This window comes from Periophthalmus magnuspinnatus, chromosome 16 (genome assembly GCF_009829125.3).
Source record: "Periophthalmus magnuspinnatus isolate fPerMag1 chromosome 16, fPerMag1.2.pri, whole genome shotgun sequence".
NCBI classification, from domain to species: domain Eukaryota; kingdom Metazoa; phylum Chordata; class Actinopteri; order Gobiiformes; family Gobiidae; genus Periophthalmus; species Periophthalmus magnuspinnatus.
In genome coordinates, this window is record NC_047141.1 from 3,149,179 (window position 1) to 3,163,911 (window position 14,733).

At 41.8% G+C, this 14,733-nt stretch overlaps 3 protein-coding genes across 3 annotated transcripts in view; 1 reads left to right on the plus strand and 2 right to left on the minus strand.

The window, feature by feature from the left end:
• stx12l (syntaxin 12, like) overlaps positions 1-14,733 on the plus strand; it is a 133,086-nt gene that overhangs the window by 37,249 nt on the left and 81,104 nt on the right. The window contains exon 11 of the mRNA XM_055228031.1: positions 13,668-13,730. The gene's annotated coding sequence lies outside the window, so the exon portion shown is untranslated. The remainder of the gene's footprint in view (positions 1-13,667; positions 13,731-14,733) is intronic.
• Positions 1,146-11,116, minus strand: LOC129456913 (uncharacterized). Its single transcript, XM_055227949.1, has 11 exons — positions 10,811-11,116; positions 10,240-10,293; positions 9,961-10,057; positions 9,725-9,871; positions 9,412-9,584; positions 8,269-8,405; positions 7,882-7,975; positions 6,799-7,134; positions 5,978-6,146; positions 3,450-3,577; positions 1,146-1,710 (listed from the first exon to the last, which is right to left on the minus strand). Exons 1-11 carry the CDS (start codon positions 11,042-11,044, stop codon positions 1,384-1,386), a joined length of 1,896 nt encoding a protein of 631 aa, XP_055083924.1. The 5' UTR covers positions 11,045-11,116; the 3' UTR covers positions 1,146-1,383.
• LOC129456938 (gastrula zinc finger protein xFG20-1-like) lies at positions 11,313-14,305 on the minus strand. The gene is made up of 2 exons (XM_055228013.1): positions 13,984-14,305; positions 11,313-13,009 (listed from the first exon to the last, which is right to left on the minus strand). Exons 1-2 carry the CDS (start codon positions 14,206-14,208, stop codon positions 12,110-12,112), a joined length of 1,125 nt encoding a protein of 374 aa, XP_055083988.1. The 5' UTR covers positions 14,209-14,305; the 3' UTR covers positions 11,313-12,109.

The window sequence follows — 14,733 nt, forward strand, 5'->3', positions numbered from 1 at the left end:
ATTTATCTAGAGCGTGCTCGTGCGCGTAGTGCGTGTCTATCTAGGGCGCGTGCTCTTGACACTTGAGTAAACATTTTCTCTCAGGCTGAACAGCTGAAAGGTCTGTCTTCATCTAGACTGGCCTTTAAACATCAGAAATTAGTTCAAATGCTCCTGTGTGGTTCTTGAAGTCCCACTTAAACTGTGAATGGAGCCCCACAGCCCCACTGTGTAACATTTCAGCCAAAAGAATATACTTTCTGGTGGATTTTTATTACCTTAAAAACCTTAACGGGGACAACACAGACCTTTATGAGTTTTTAACCCTGGAATAAGTGTTTTGTCTGCAACCAAAAATCTTAAACAGTGCAGCTCTGAGAGTACCATGTTCATAAAACAGTGTTATGGTAGTATTAACGCTAGCATTAGCTAGCTAATGCTAAAACCAACGCTCATCTCTATGGTGAATGTTCAGTGTTACCATGGTGACACAAGGCACACCTTTGCAAACACAGTAAAGGAAGTTATAGGACGGTCTGAAAACTCAAGAAAAAAAAAATGCAAACTGTACTTAACGAGCTCATGTTCAGGAGCCTGTGGTCAACCTGAGCTCATGGTCCTGTTTACAAGTTTTATTTTACACAAAATGTGAGAGTCACTCACTGAAAAACTGTTGGCTAATGCTAGCTAGCGACTATGATGTTATCAGAGAGACTTTTTAACAGCACAGATCAGCTCACCTGTTGTAGTTCAGATAAGTCAGTTATTTATGGTCAGATTGTGTTAAAACAAAGCTCAGATTAAGTCTAATAATCTAATAATCTTATACATGAGGAACAATAAGGTCTTAATGAAGATGTGAGACAGGCCTCTACTTTGACAAAGTTTAAATCCAGGCTCAAACGGTTCTGTTTATCTTTGCATATGACTGAAAGGGTTTTATTCTGCCTCTTCTAAAGTTAATTTTATGATGTTTATGTTTTGTAAAGCACTTTGAATTACTTTGTATACAAATTATGATATACAAATAAACTTGCCTGGGCCGAATAGAGCTTCAGACAGAGCAGTGTCTCTAATTAGCATCATGCCCCTGTTGAATGTTGACGGCATCAGCCACAATATGGAAAGGTTTGAATTGATTGGTGCTTTACAAACATGTTTGCACAAAACAACGTATATTTTTATTAGCATTAAATTAATTAATTAATTAATCTTATGTTTAATGCCAAACTGTGGAACTGTCTGAAGTAAGAACATCCCCAAGGAGACCACTAAAAAACAAAACAATTCTGGCAAAAGCGACATAAACGATGACATAATGCATTTCAAAATGGAACAAGTAAAAGTGAGGCTCATCCAAGAGGCTTCTTCAGTTCTGACATGGTTCATTGTGTCACTTTGGTTTCAGAGAACGTTTTCTTGTAAAATCCGCGCCCGTAGCTCTCTGACCCGTGGCGTTTCCTTTGTAAGTCCTACGTCGATGTTGTAGACGGTGGTTTGGATGAACGTGTAGAAGCCCACCAGCGCTGGGTCGTAGGGGACGCAGAAGACGTAGTGAGCTTTAAAGAGAGTGTCAAACGCAGCTAAAGTCGTCTCCGCGGCACAGGGTATGGCTGTTTGGTCCACAACCACAAAGAACGTCTCTATCTGCTTCTTCTGCTCTCCAACACAGAGGAGGAACGGATGCCTCTGCTCCACCGTCTCCAGGAACGAGGACACACTTCTGCCCTTCTACAATGAAAACACACACCTGTTCAAATCAGCAGACCAACCACGTCACAGCAGCATCATATGACCACTCTGAGGCGCTAGTGAGCAGTCCAAACAGTCAGGGATGAAAACAAACTGAACCTTGGAAAGGGGTTATTCAGAGCCTTATGACGGGCTGGACTCACTAAAACAGTAATATACAGTACAGAGTAACAGTATTCTTACTCGAGTAATATACAGTAATCGATGGAATTTAGAACTATCCTTTGAAGGGAGCTGTAACGATACCTAATCATAAATTCACTATGTTATTATGATGAAGATATCATTTCACAACTATTTGCCAGCTGGAGCTCATGTGGACATGCTTAAGTTTCACTTTTGTTTTCTCTTTATGGCAATTAATAACAAATACAGTGCTGTGGAGAACATGCTTTTGTTTTGATAACTTTAAGATTTCACTTTGCGGTTTCCTGAGCGAAGGGGGATGATTATGGTGCTTTACGTGGATTCATTTGGCTGCATCTTTACACACATGCGCTCCACATGGATATATTTACTACATCACATTTACTTGGGAATTACACTTTTACCAGGACCAAGGAGGAGTGTTTTTGGCAGAGTTTCCTTCATATTATGTGTTTGGTTTCAACTTTCGATGCTACAGACTGTGACTGAATGTGGATATTATTATGCACAGCACTTTGACTGTGAGACACTGTAAAAGTCCCGCAGTGGAGACACTGTTTCTTCAACTCTTCTGTTACTGGTAAGAAAATATACTGTGCTTTTGGCACAGATATGTTAAAACCCAATGTCTACAGTGTGAGTGTGTGCCATTTGTTGGTGCCATTTGTTGGTGCACAGTTGTGACTTGTGTTGTGACCTGCACTGCTGTTAATTCAGTTGGCAGCATTTGATGTTTTATGTCAGAACAGCGTGGGCACACTGACTGTCCAGAAGCATCTTATGAGTTCAGATATTGTACCTAGCGTAAACTCATTGTTTCCCATCAAATTGGAACAGTATTGTAAATGGCAAAATACAAAATACAATCTGTCAGCTGGACAAACTGTTGTAGGAGTAAACGTTTCGCTGCTCATCCAAGTCAATTCTTCCATTCTGAAGAATTGCAACTCCTACAATGATTTGTTCAGTTGACAGGTTTATTTCATCTTTTGCTATGAAGCAGAGCTGGACAACTGAGGGATTACACAGAAATATTGTAAATTTTTAGTCTAGTTGAAGGTCACGAAAACTACTTCCTGTTTTCCAGTTCAGCCTTTTATGTTAATACGAAGTCTTACCTGACAGAGCACTATTTAAGAAACAATTGAAACATAAAATATAAAGTTTTGGGTTCACCGGTTTGCAGGCCAAAGTGGCATGTATATGTTTAATATGAGTCTGAGCTTATGTTATATTTGATGTGTTTACTCGTTCTACACTGAACTGTGATGAAGTAAGACCACAGTAAACATCAGTGAGAAGAACTCTGTGTCTCTTGTGTTTCTGGACAAGCTGCATATGTTACGTTAGCGTAGTGTATCTGATTAACTGTTAATATCTTATGCAAACATACCAGACAGTTTGTTGTCTATGTGTTACATCAGCGTGTTGTACTGCTCTTCAGTCTGTAGCTGTCTTTTATTTAATTATTATAACTTGCCTTTAAATATAAAATGTCTGTTCTTGGTTTTGGATTTTGTAAAATAAATTTCCCCAAAAACTTGGGGAACCATGAAGAAAACTTGACTCACTTTCACGAATTTGAAGAGGCGTCCGGCCGCCTGAGCAGAGCTGATCTTGGTCATTTTCTTTGGTCCTTTCGGAGTCGGAGGAAGAAGATGGAGCAGCAGCAGGAGAGACGTGACATCACTGTCCCAGCCTGAAAACAACAATGAAACACACATTTAAAACAACAACAAGATGCAGGTTTAAAACAATGAGACAGGCAGAAAACTACCACGAGACACAGGTTTAAAACAACGACGAGACATGGCCAAAAACAACGAGACACAGGTTTAAAAAAAACAATGAAACACAAGCTGAAAACAACAACAAGACAACCACGAGACACAGGCTGAAAACCACAGTGAGACTTGTTGAACACTGCTCTGGTCATTGCTCTTAGAACAGGGCTCAACACTTTGGAAGTACAATTGTCCCTCGCTATATCATGGTTCATCTTTCGCGGTCTCGCTGATATTTTTTTGTGCAATTTTGCATGCTTTTTTTTTTTTTTACAACATATGAATGTGCATTGTGTTCTGCGTCCTGATAGTCTGTTGGACTGTAGACCATTGTCCATCAGTCTCCTCCGTGCCGTGTCTCCTGTACAGTACAGAATGTGTTCAGACAAATTTATATAAATGTTGGATCTCAGTGTGACTCTGAAGTGCTGTATATTTGCAAGTTTTCTCCTCGACAAAACCCACAATGTTGATGAAACGCTCTGCACAAACAGATTTCACAAACACACACACATCCAGAGGAATTCACAAAAAGACTGATATATGAACTGACAAACTGATAATAGAATCAGGAAAAGAGTCAATGTTCGACACTGGTACCGATGCCACAACAATAGTAAAAAAAACAATACAATTCAGACAATACACTGTGCTGTTCCACATTAAATGTTGTACTTTCTGTTTCCATGTGTCTTATATGTGTGTAATCCCTCAGTGTCCTGTAGGTTCATTCACCAGTCTATGTGTCTTATACTTGTAAAAGATACAACTCAGCATCATTATAAACATACAGTGGGGCAAAAAAGTATTTAATCAGCCACCAATTGTGCAAGTTCTCCCACTTAAAAGATGAGAGAGGCCTGTCATTTTCATCATAGGTTCACTTCAACTATGAGAAACAAAATGAGTCGAAAATGATGGATTCAATATATATTCAACATGTGTTTATTATTCTCACTGTGCGTCTCTAAGGTAATATAATGTTCACTTTTATACTAATCACTTTTATACTTATGCATTATATTAACTGTGTAATCTTTTATATGATTATTGCACTAATGTCTGTTTTTGGAGTTTTACAGAAACTGTGTGATGTGAAATGTGCAGGACCATATATGCGACTGGCTTGGCTTAACACCAAAATAGGAAACACCTTGTACCTTGAAGGAAGCACAGTTTAAGGAGTGACCGAGAGATATGCAGAAGCAAAATATATCTCATGTGAACTGAATAATATGTGTTTTTGCACTGTTGCTAAATATATCTCCCCCTCCCCTTGAGAACTTTGTATTCTGTAACTAGGGACCCCTGATACTTGATAAAAGAGGTGAAGGGCGGTAGAGACTTCAGAAGGAATGGTGTGGAGGTTGTAATCTGAAAGTTTTGCCTCTCCGTTCCTTCTCCTCAATATTGAGCAAAATAATCTCTCTTGTCTTCTTTCCTCTTTTGAATTGTAAATTAGGTTTAAAAGGTGAACCTATCAGAAAGAATCCAGGAAATCACATTGTCTGACTTTTAAAGAATTTATTTGCAAATTATGGTGCAAAATAAGTATTTAGTCAATAACAAAAGTTCATCTCAATACTTTGTTATATACCCTTTGTTGGCAATGACAGAGGTCAAACGTTTTCTGTGAGTCTCCACAAGGTTTTCACACACTGTTGCTGGTAGTTTCAGCAACATTCCTCCTGCAGATCTCCTCTAGAGCAGTGATGTTTTGGGGCTGTCGCTGGGCACGGACTTTCAACTCCCTCCAAAGATTTTCTATGGGGTTGAGATCTGAAGACCAGGACCTTGAAATGCTTCTTACAAAGCCACTCCTTCGTTGCCTGGGCGGTGTCTTTGACATCACTGTCTTGCTGAAAGACCCAGCCACGTTTCATCTTCAATGCTCTTGCTGATGGAAGGAAGTTTTCACTCAAAACCTGGAGTCTGACTGTTTGAGGTTGTGGACAGGTGTCTTTTATACTGATAACGAGTTCAAACAGGTGCCATTAATACAGGTAACGAGTGGAGGACAGAGGAGCCTCTGAAAGAAGAGGCTTGTTTGTAGGTGACCAAATACTTATTTTACTGAGGAAGTTACCAATTAATTCATTAAAAATCAGACAATGTGATTTCCTGGATTCTTTCCCCCCAGTCTGTCTCTCATAGTTGAAGTGAACCTATGACCTCTCAAGTGGGAGAATTTGCATAATTGGTGGCTGACTGAATGTTTTTTTGCCCCACTGTATTCAGGAAAGGTTCAGTTCTGGTACAGACAAATTTCTGCAGTAAATCTTTAAAGAGAAGAAGACATAAGACAAGTCACATACACTGGTCACTCTCGGGGCAGGAGTTCAGGGAGGACAGCAGTTCGCAGGTGTACAGGTTTGGAATCTTTTGGCATTCGGAAATCACTTTGGGCTTGAAGAGCAGAGGCCACTTGGAAATAAACTTTACCGAAATCTCCTCACCAAACAGCAGGGAGAAGTCTTGTTCTATCTGTAAAATACAAAAATATGATTAATAAATAGATCCTAGGAGTGTCAGAAGTATCGAGAATCAGATCCTAATCGATACTAAAACTATTATTTAATATCTGTACCTGTGAAACTTGAGGATGTAGTCCCATTGACAGACATGAACCTTTCCTGAATATGTTTAGAATGATTTTGACCTGTATCAGAACCATAGACTGTTTGTGGGCATAGCTAACCTGCTAGCCACCATGTTCATAACAGGAAGTGATCATGGGTGCACTTCCGGCTCCATCAACTCTGGCTCCAATTCACTTTGTGTGTAAAAACTGTGTCCCCTCTCCAGTAGAATCATAGTGGTCTGTGGGTGTAGACTCGTCTATGAGTCATTATAAACAGATTCAGGAACGATTCATTTCTGTCACTGGGACTTTTTTTTAGTATCGATTCCTGCCTATCTAGTTTCGATACTGGTTTTAGTATCGATTAAGATCTGATTCTCGATACTTTTGACAGCTGTAGCTTAAATACTTTGTGGCCTTACTTGCTCGTCTCCATGGACTGACAAGGATAATGCTATAGTGTGAAACATTCTGCACAAAGCAATAACATCTCCATGGAGAAGGTGACAGGTCCTTCACCAGTAAAGTTACACAGTGCACCTTTAAAGTACTTACTAATCCAGGCGTATCCAGGAAACGAGGGAACGAGTCAAAGACGGAGACTTCCTGTCGGTTGCGGAGCGCTTCCTGTCTGTATTTAAACGTGGCCTTCATCGTGTCTCTGACCACAACTCTGTCCCTGGACTGTGTGAGCTCTGAAAGGGCCTGTGTGCACGCCTCTCCATAGAGCTGGTCTTCAGACACTAGGGGGATCCGCAGAGTGGTGGGGCTGCACTGGAGCTGTAGGGGTTGTGTTTTTTTGATCCGTCTGTACTCAGAGGTTTTACGCTGGACGGTCTTGAGCCTCCACGCCAGGTACCCGCTGTTTCCGACGGGATCGTAAAAGTGCTCCTGTTTATGCCACAGAAGAGTTTGGGGTTAATTCAAAACTCACTGTGTTCTAACGTCAACGATGTAATGTAAACCACAGTCGTGATGTCACTTCCTGTTCATCAGCTGATTGAAAACAATGAACATGTTTAAAATGGCCTCTCAGTTTAGCGACGACACCTGACGTTGAACAGAGACCGTTTAAAGCTAACATGCTCATAAACGTGGATCTATGGTTATAACTGTGACAAAGTGTACGACGGAGGTGAGGTAAGAAGCTAGGCTAAGCTAAGCTAATCTAGTTTATGATTATTACTATGTTCTTTACATATTTGACACAGTTTGAGGTTAAACACTTTTAAAATGGAACTGTCTGTGGTGTGATGAAGAAGGAACAAAAACAAAGACAGAAATGAAGTTTTTTAGACCCAGAAGTGACATCTTCACTTCATGACATCACAACTTTCTACAATCCCAGTAGTTTCAAAGTGAGAACGGGTCAGAACCAGGTCTAAACCAGGACCAAATCAGGACTAAACCAGGACTAAACCAGATGTGTTTCAAGTGGATAGGTCCAGTAAGTACAGTGTAATTTCAGTGGTTAAAAGTCTCTGTAGAACAGAAATACTCAGTTTGACTTGTGAAGTGCTAAAAGTGTCATTTGCAGCCGAGTCCGACCTGTGCATCTGCAGAATGTTGTGACCCGAGTTGTGACCTGACTCAGACCTGTGCGTCTGCAGGATGTTGTGACATTTGAACACAACTCACAAATCCGCTCCTGGAGAACGGGTCTTGTAGATTTGGAAACAAGGCCACGATGCCTCTGGCGAACGCCGTCCTGATGCTTCGTGGAGGCTGTTTTCTGTTAAAACAGTTTTGTTCGTTAAAGTTCATGTGACTCTGCCTCTAGTTTGACAGTTTAACGTTACGTTTGTCATTTTACTTCCTGGTTGGACCTGAGGAGAAGATGAGACACGATTATGTGCTCATGGTCAGTTCTAGCACGTTAGCTATGTCCATTTATATAAACGCATCTGACATGTCTGTATGATTTTGCTGGTGAGATGAAGGCACAGTCTTTGTGATTATATTTGTACTCTGGATGAGCCCTGCGGTCAGTGGGTCAAATGCACTCGTGCTGACAAACAGACTGACCCGTACGACTCGGTCATCGCAGTGACCAGGATGTTGACCATCAGCCGACGTGTTCTGTCCGACAGCCTTTTGGTTTTGCAGTACTCTCGTAGTATACTACTTCCTTTAGGATGAGACTTCAGAGCACTTAGAACAGTCTGAAGAGACAAGGACACAAAAATATCAAAAATCAGATACAAATCGATACTGAAACGAGTAACGAAACTAGATTCTTGTGTTTCACAGGAATCGATACTAAAAAAGTCCCACTGACAGAAATGAACCTTTCCTGAATATGTTTATAAACTAAACCAGGATTAAACCAGGTCTAAACCAGGACTAAACCAGGTCTAAACCAGGACTAATCCAGGTCAAAACAGGACCATGGACCACTATGAACCTACTGGACACTGAGGATTACACAGATATAACACACATGGGAATAGAACAAAGTACAACAGTGAAAATGTAGTCTATTATTGAAGATGTTAATTAATATTGATATCTTGATTTACAGACACAATAGTGAAATAAAAACCCCAGGATCATGTAGAGGGTTAATACAAACATTTAAGACCAAAATGACGAGTCTGACAGCAGCAGATACAGAGAGAGGTTCGATGGGGCCGGAAGTGCGCCCATTATCACTTCCTGTTTATGTAACTTGATATAAAGTTGACAAATTAACTTAAATACTTTGTTTTTTTAGTTAATTATCTGTGATATTGATTCATTTGTTCCTTGTTTGTGTCACAGACACAGAATGCTCTTCATCTTCATCAGTACCAAATATAAGATAAGATATGCCTTTATTAGTCCTGCAGTGGGGAAATTCCAGTATTGCATATATCTAAGGAACAGACTCGATACCAATACCAATACCACATTGATTAAAACACTTTCTTTAGACACTGTGATGTTCCACATTAAATGCTGTACTTTGTTCTTTTCCCATGTGTGTTATATCTGTGTAATCCTCAGTGTCCAGTAGGTTCATAGTGGTCCGTGGTCCTGTTTAGTCCTTGTTTGGTTCATTTATAGGTATAGGTCAGTGGGACTGGCTTAGTATCGATTCCTGTGAAACATGCGGATCTAGTTTCAATACTCGTTTTAGTATGGATTCATATTTGGGCATCATTTCTTCTGTAGTCACCTGTGTGTTACCTGTTGGGCTTCAGTGCGGTCCATGTCTGTGGGCGGCTCCTTTCTCTTCTTCGGGGCAGGCTGTACGACGGCGGGCTCATTAGACAAAAGTGATGTAATGTTTTCCAGCAGTGACGGAGTCGGAGACATGAGAGAATCTGCACCAGCGAAGTCCAGGGTCACAGAGGTGTCATCTACATGAGCAACATGTGAGTTTAAAGAAGGACACACAAACAAGACAGCTGCTGGACACAGGAGGGACACTTTTGTCCTGAGGGCTGTTCAATAAGGACACACAAACAAGGCAGCATGGGCCAGGGGCAGTGGACAGTACCTGTGATAGGCCAGGGGCAGTGGACCACGAGTTGTTGGACCCCTGACCGCAGCAGGTCGTCAAACACGTCCTCATCAACCTCAGTCCCCGTCTCGTCCGTCACACACAGTTTGTCCAGTGGTTCGGACAAACGGAATCTGTGGGCCACTGTGGGAAGAAGAATGTGAACTTTGTTTTTAATGTTTTATTATTATTAAAAACAATACAATGATTCAGCAAATAGAGAAAAATCCAACCTTCTTGAAGAAAAGCAGGAAAGTAATAGGAGCCACTGATACGAGCCACCGGGACAAGCCGTTTGACTCCTCGGAACGACACTTTCACCAGCAAGCTCTGTCTCAACAAGAGAGTCATGAGCCACACAGACACAGAGCCACACAGACAGAGCCACACACAGAGACACAAGTCACACACAGAGCCACACACACGGACAGAGCCACACACACGGACAGAGCCACACGGACAGAGCCACACAGTGAGGTCCATGAAACTGAAGGATGTTTTTCATGACTCACATTAGTGCACTGGGCCGGTTCACTTTGCCGTGTCGTATGGGTCGCTGGTCTCAACTGGAACAAAAGAAAAACAGTCTTAAGACAGGACAGAGTGACATCAGTCCTCCGTCTCCAGTCCAGCGTGATGCAATCAGATTTGAGAATTTTCTCAGAGACATGTGAAAAGATGCGGCTCATTGGTCACTTCTCATTTATAAAATAAAATCACATTCTCTCTCCTCACATTCAGGAGTTTAAAGCTCTTTGATCCTGTAAATCTCAGTATTAACGCCTCAAATGTTTTATTTGCCCAAAAAAAATGTGAAAACTACAAACTGAAACATTAACAAACGTTTATTTACAATTCTGATTTACAAGTTTATAACAACAGTCAAATCATCAAATATTTAAGACAGGACTCTGCATAAGACGTTTTCAACATGGAATCTTCATTTATGCACAAAAAAGACGCTGTAATGTTGTTCTTCATGCTATTATCTAATCATCATCTCATATTATTCCTGCAGAAATAGATACGAGAAACTTCCATCCTCAGGTGAGTCTTGAAGACCCGGATGTTTACTGGTCTCACCTGTGCTGTGTCTTCCTCCTGTTTGACGCTCTGTTCTTGTGGCTCCTGTGGCTCCTCTGGCTCCTCTTTAATCCGTGAAGTCTGAGTGTCCTGGTTCCTCTGGTTCTCCTCTTTGGAGCGACACAGTTCCTCCTCATACTCCGCTATCGTTCTTTCAAACAGCGCAAAGATCTCTTCAGCAGCCGCAGTCAGCCGCTCATTCACCAAAGCTCTCAGCGTTTGGCCTTTGGACATTTTAACAAAGTGTTTTTAGCTTTAGCTCCGAGCTAACCGCACACGGGGCTCTGTCTGCTTCCTGCTTTTTGTGCAGCAGAGTAGACACGGTTAGTGCACTGCTGCCCCCACTGGTCAGGCGGCTTTAAAAACCTGCACCACTCTTTATTCTGTTTAATGTTTTGTGTTTCATGTTTTAAATCCGCTGCAGATTAGTTTGTTCCAGGTTGTGAAGCAGAGAGAGGAGCCTGTGTAATTTAGAAGCAGAAAGTGAAACCACAAAATCTTTCAGTAATAGTTTTTATTAAATTAATTAATATTGTTACATTTGTGTAGAGTCAAAATGATCAATGAAATACAAGCATTTATCTTGGCTCAAACATGTGGGTCCAGCATAGTCCGTCCTGCCGATCTGGACAGACCCGATTCCATCACGTGGTTTTAGCTCAATACTGTAATATATATATATAGCATATCTTTAGAGCTGTGACCTCTGACCTTTACTCAACATCAGACACTAGACCTGTGTCATGTGACCTTTAAAGCTGTCTCGTGTGAATGCTCAGACGACACATGACCCTGACCCATCAAAGGTGCGGTCCACTGCCCTGGGCACAGACGACAGCAGCAACACAAGGGACAGAAATAAGTCACTTTTAGCTTCGTGTTTGTAGTGATCAGATCCAGACAGAGCAGAGGCTGGAGAGGAGCCCATCAGTTTATGAAGTGTCAGTGGAATAACAGAACACAAGTGTGGGGGAACATGGAGCTGCTCTGGACCTGCCCTGGATCTGCTCTGCTTCATGGAAATACAGGCCGCTTTTCCAGGACAGACGTGATTTGATTTTCATCTGTGAGGTGAGTGCGAGCACTAACGCAGGCCTGCAGGGGGACGTTTGTGACAAATGAGGCTGCATTATAAGAGCACCCATCAGACCAGTGCACCCATCTGACCAGTGCACCCGTCTGACCAGTGCACCCGTCTGACCAGTGCACCCGTCTGACCAGTGCACCCGTCTGTCAGTGAACATAAATATACTTGTTTGCAGTTTGTAAAAAAAACATGTGGTTCTGCATTGTGAGTCATTAGTGCCACATTCCCGCACACAGCTCTGTTCTGTGAGTTCTTATGTGTCTTCTCAAAGAAGAGTTTTGGCTGAACCTTTTATTACAGGTTGAACAGCTGTAAGGCCTCTCCCCTGTGTGTGTTCTCACATGTTTATCAAGATGACCTTTACGGGTAAATGTCTTCTCACATGTTGAACAGCTGTAAGGTCTCTCTTTTGTGTGTGTCTTTACATGTTTATCTAGATTGGCCTTCTGGGTAAATGTTTTCTCACAAGTTAAACAGTTGTAAGGTTTCTCGCCAGTATGTATCTTTATATGTCTGTTTAGATGACTCTTTTCAATAAATGTTTTTTCACAGGTTAAACAGCTGTAAGGTCTTTCCCCTGTGTGTGTTCTCACATGTATATCGAGAGAACACTTCTGGGTGTATGTTTTCTCACAAGTTGAACAGCTGAAAGGTTTGTCTCCTCTGTGAACTCTAATGTGTCTTTGTAATTTCCACACAGTCTTAAACCTCTTCTTACACACAGAGCACTGGTGTTTCTTCTTGTCAGCTCCTTGGGCTGTTCCTGACACGTCTCCATAGTTCACAGTGGCACTGGTCTCTGGTGCAGACTTGTATTTGGGGGATAGACCTGAGTTTGGTGCAGCGGTGCTTCTTGCTCTGATCTGGACTTGGTTGCAGTGGTCTCCATCAGCCTCTGTCTCCATCTGTGCAGCTGAACAGCTGAATGGAGCTCTCCAGTCTTCATCATTGTCAGTGTCAGAGGAGTGCTCCATGTGTCCCTCAGTCTCTGGGTGTAAATGTGGCTCTGTGCTGATGTCCTCTCCCTGTGTTTCCTCTCTGTGCTCAGTTTGTCTATGTTGAAGCAGTGAGGATTCTTCTGTCTTCACACAGACAGCACTGGACTCTGGGACCTGCGGTGGAGAACAAACATACAACTATTAATATGCATATTTTTACTGAAAACAATAATCATAATCAGTAATGTGCTAAATGTGTCTGTCATTTTCTTGGTTGAGGTTTGTTAGAAATATTGTTATACATTTATCAATCTCAAGATGAGAACAAATGCACAGCCTCCAGATGAAGGATCACTCGGACCAAAGGACATCAAGTCACCAATTGGCCCATAACAGATATTCTGTATTTAAAAAGTTCACACACAGGGCACAGAGCTCAGAGCTCTCACTGACGTCTCACTGTGCCACAGCCACACGGCGTCCGAGTGTCTCCCGCCGGCATCTGAGCACTCAGCCAAGTGCTGGGCACAAAACACAACCATCTATGTCCAGTAAACTGGACTTGGACTATACAGGTACATAGATATAGAGATAAAGGGCCCTGAGGTCGCGCAGTTAGTCTGAGTGTTTGGGGTCACCAGGTCAAATGGCCTAAAAGATGAAAATCTGAATCTGTCAAATGTCCAAACATCCAGTGTGGCCCATTTGGCTCATTTAATCGTTAATACATATTTTTAATTATAATAAGTGACTATAATAGGCCTGGATGTGTGGAGGACCTGATGAATAAAGCCTTTTCTGCTGTGTGTGTGTGTGTTAGCGTGTGTGTTAGTGTGTGTGTGTGTGTGTGTGTGTGTGTGTGTGTGTGTTAGTGTGTGTGTGTTGGGGTGTGTGTGTGTGTGTGGGTGTGTTAGTGTTAGTGTTAGTGGGTGTGTGTGTACTAAATCTATGTCAAATCTCCCAGAACCAGAGTAAATGAACTGTTCCCTCTGGTGATGCAAGTGTCTGTTTCATGCTTCATCTAACTGCACGTTGCACTGATAAATAAATACATGAAATTAAATATTGACACAGAAGCTGTGCTCTCCAACCTTATGTGGTCTGTTTCACCCCACTTCATCCTAGACAACACTGTGGATAAAGCTCACCTGTGCTGGGAGCGTGTCTTCCTCCTGTTTGACGCTCTGCTCCTCTGGCTCCTCTTTAATCCGTGGAGTCTGTGAAGTGTCCTGGTTCCTCTGGTTCTCCTCTTTGGAGCGACACAGTTCCTCCTCATACTCCGCTATCGTTCTTTCAAACAGCGCAAAGATCTCTTCAGCAGCCGCAGTCAGCCGCTCATTCACCAAAGCTCTCAGCGTTTGGCCTTTGGACATTTTAACAAAGTGTTTTTAGCTTTAGCTCCGAGCTAACCGCACACGGGGCTCTGTCTGCTTCCTGCTTTTTGTGCAGCAGAGTAGACACGGTTAGTGCACTGCTGCCCCCACTGGTCAGGCTGTTACACTCTTAAAATCCTCAGCCCTGTTTGTTCTGGTCTCTTCAGCTCCGTCTGCGCTGCTCCAATAAACCCGAAAATCATTGTGTCAAAAGTTGAATTAAACAGTTTTGTTTCCTCTTCACTTCCGCCTGTTTGATGCGTGGGTCTTCTCTTTTTTTCTTATATATTCACATTCATAGGGTATTATGTATTAAACAAATATAGACAAAAAAATAAAAAATATTACATTTTATATTTCGAATTTTGCACATAGAGCTTTTGTTTGCAAGGCTTTTGGGTTTCTGCGGAATTTAAAGAATTTGCATGGAAGGATAAAAGAGACTGAAATACAACAAATTTGGATTTCTGGCTAGAAAATTTACAGCAATGGATATTTTGATAGAATTAGGTTCCAATTTATTTA

What these genes read in the sequence shown, in the direction of transcription:
- LOC129456913 (XM_055227949.1), bottom strand. Translation starts at nt 11,044, where the DNA reads ATGTCCAAAGGCCAAACGCTGAGAGCTTTGGTGAATGAGCGGCTGACT. An exon ending in AACCGGCCCAGTGCACTAAT is followed by an intron (nt 10,058 to 10,239) that starts GTGAGTCATGAA and finishes TTGTTGAGACAG; the next exon opens with AGCTTGCTGGTGAAAGTGTC. An exon ending in ACCGCACTGAAGCCCAACAG is followed by an intron (nt 8,406 to 9,411) that starts GTAACACACAGG and finishes TTGTCTCTTCAG; the next exon opens with ACTGTTCTAAGTGCTCTGAA.
- LOC129456938 (XM_055228013.1), bottom strand. Translation starts at nt 14,208, where the DNA reads ATGTCCAAAGGCCAAACGCTGAGAGCTTTGGTGAATGAGCGGCTGACT. An exon ending in AAGACACGCTCCCAGCACAG is followed by an intron (nt 13,010 to 13,983) that starts GTGAGCTTTATC and finishes TCTCCACCGCAG; the next exon opens with GTCCCAGAGTCCAGTGCTGT.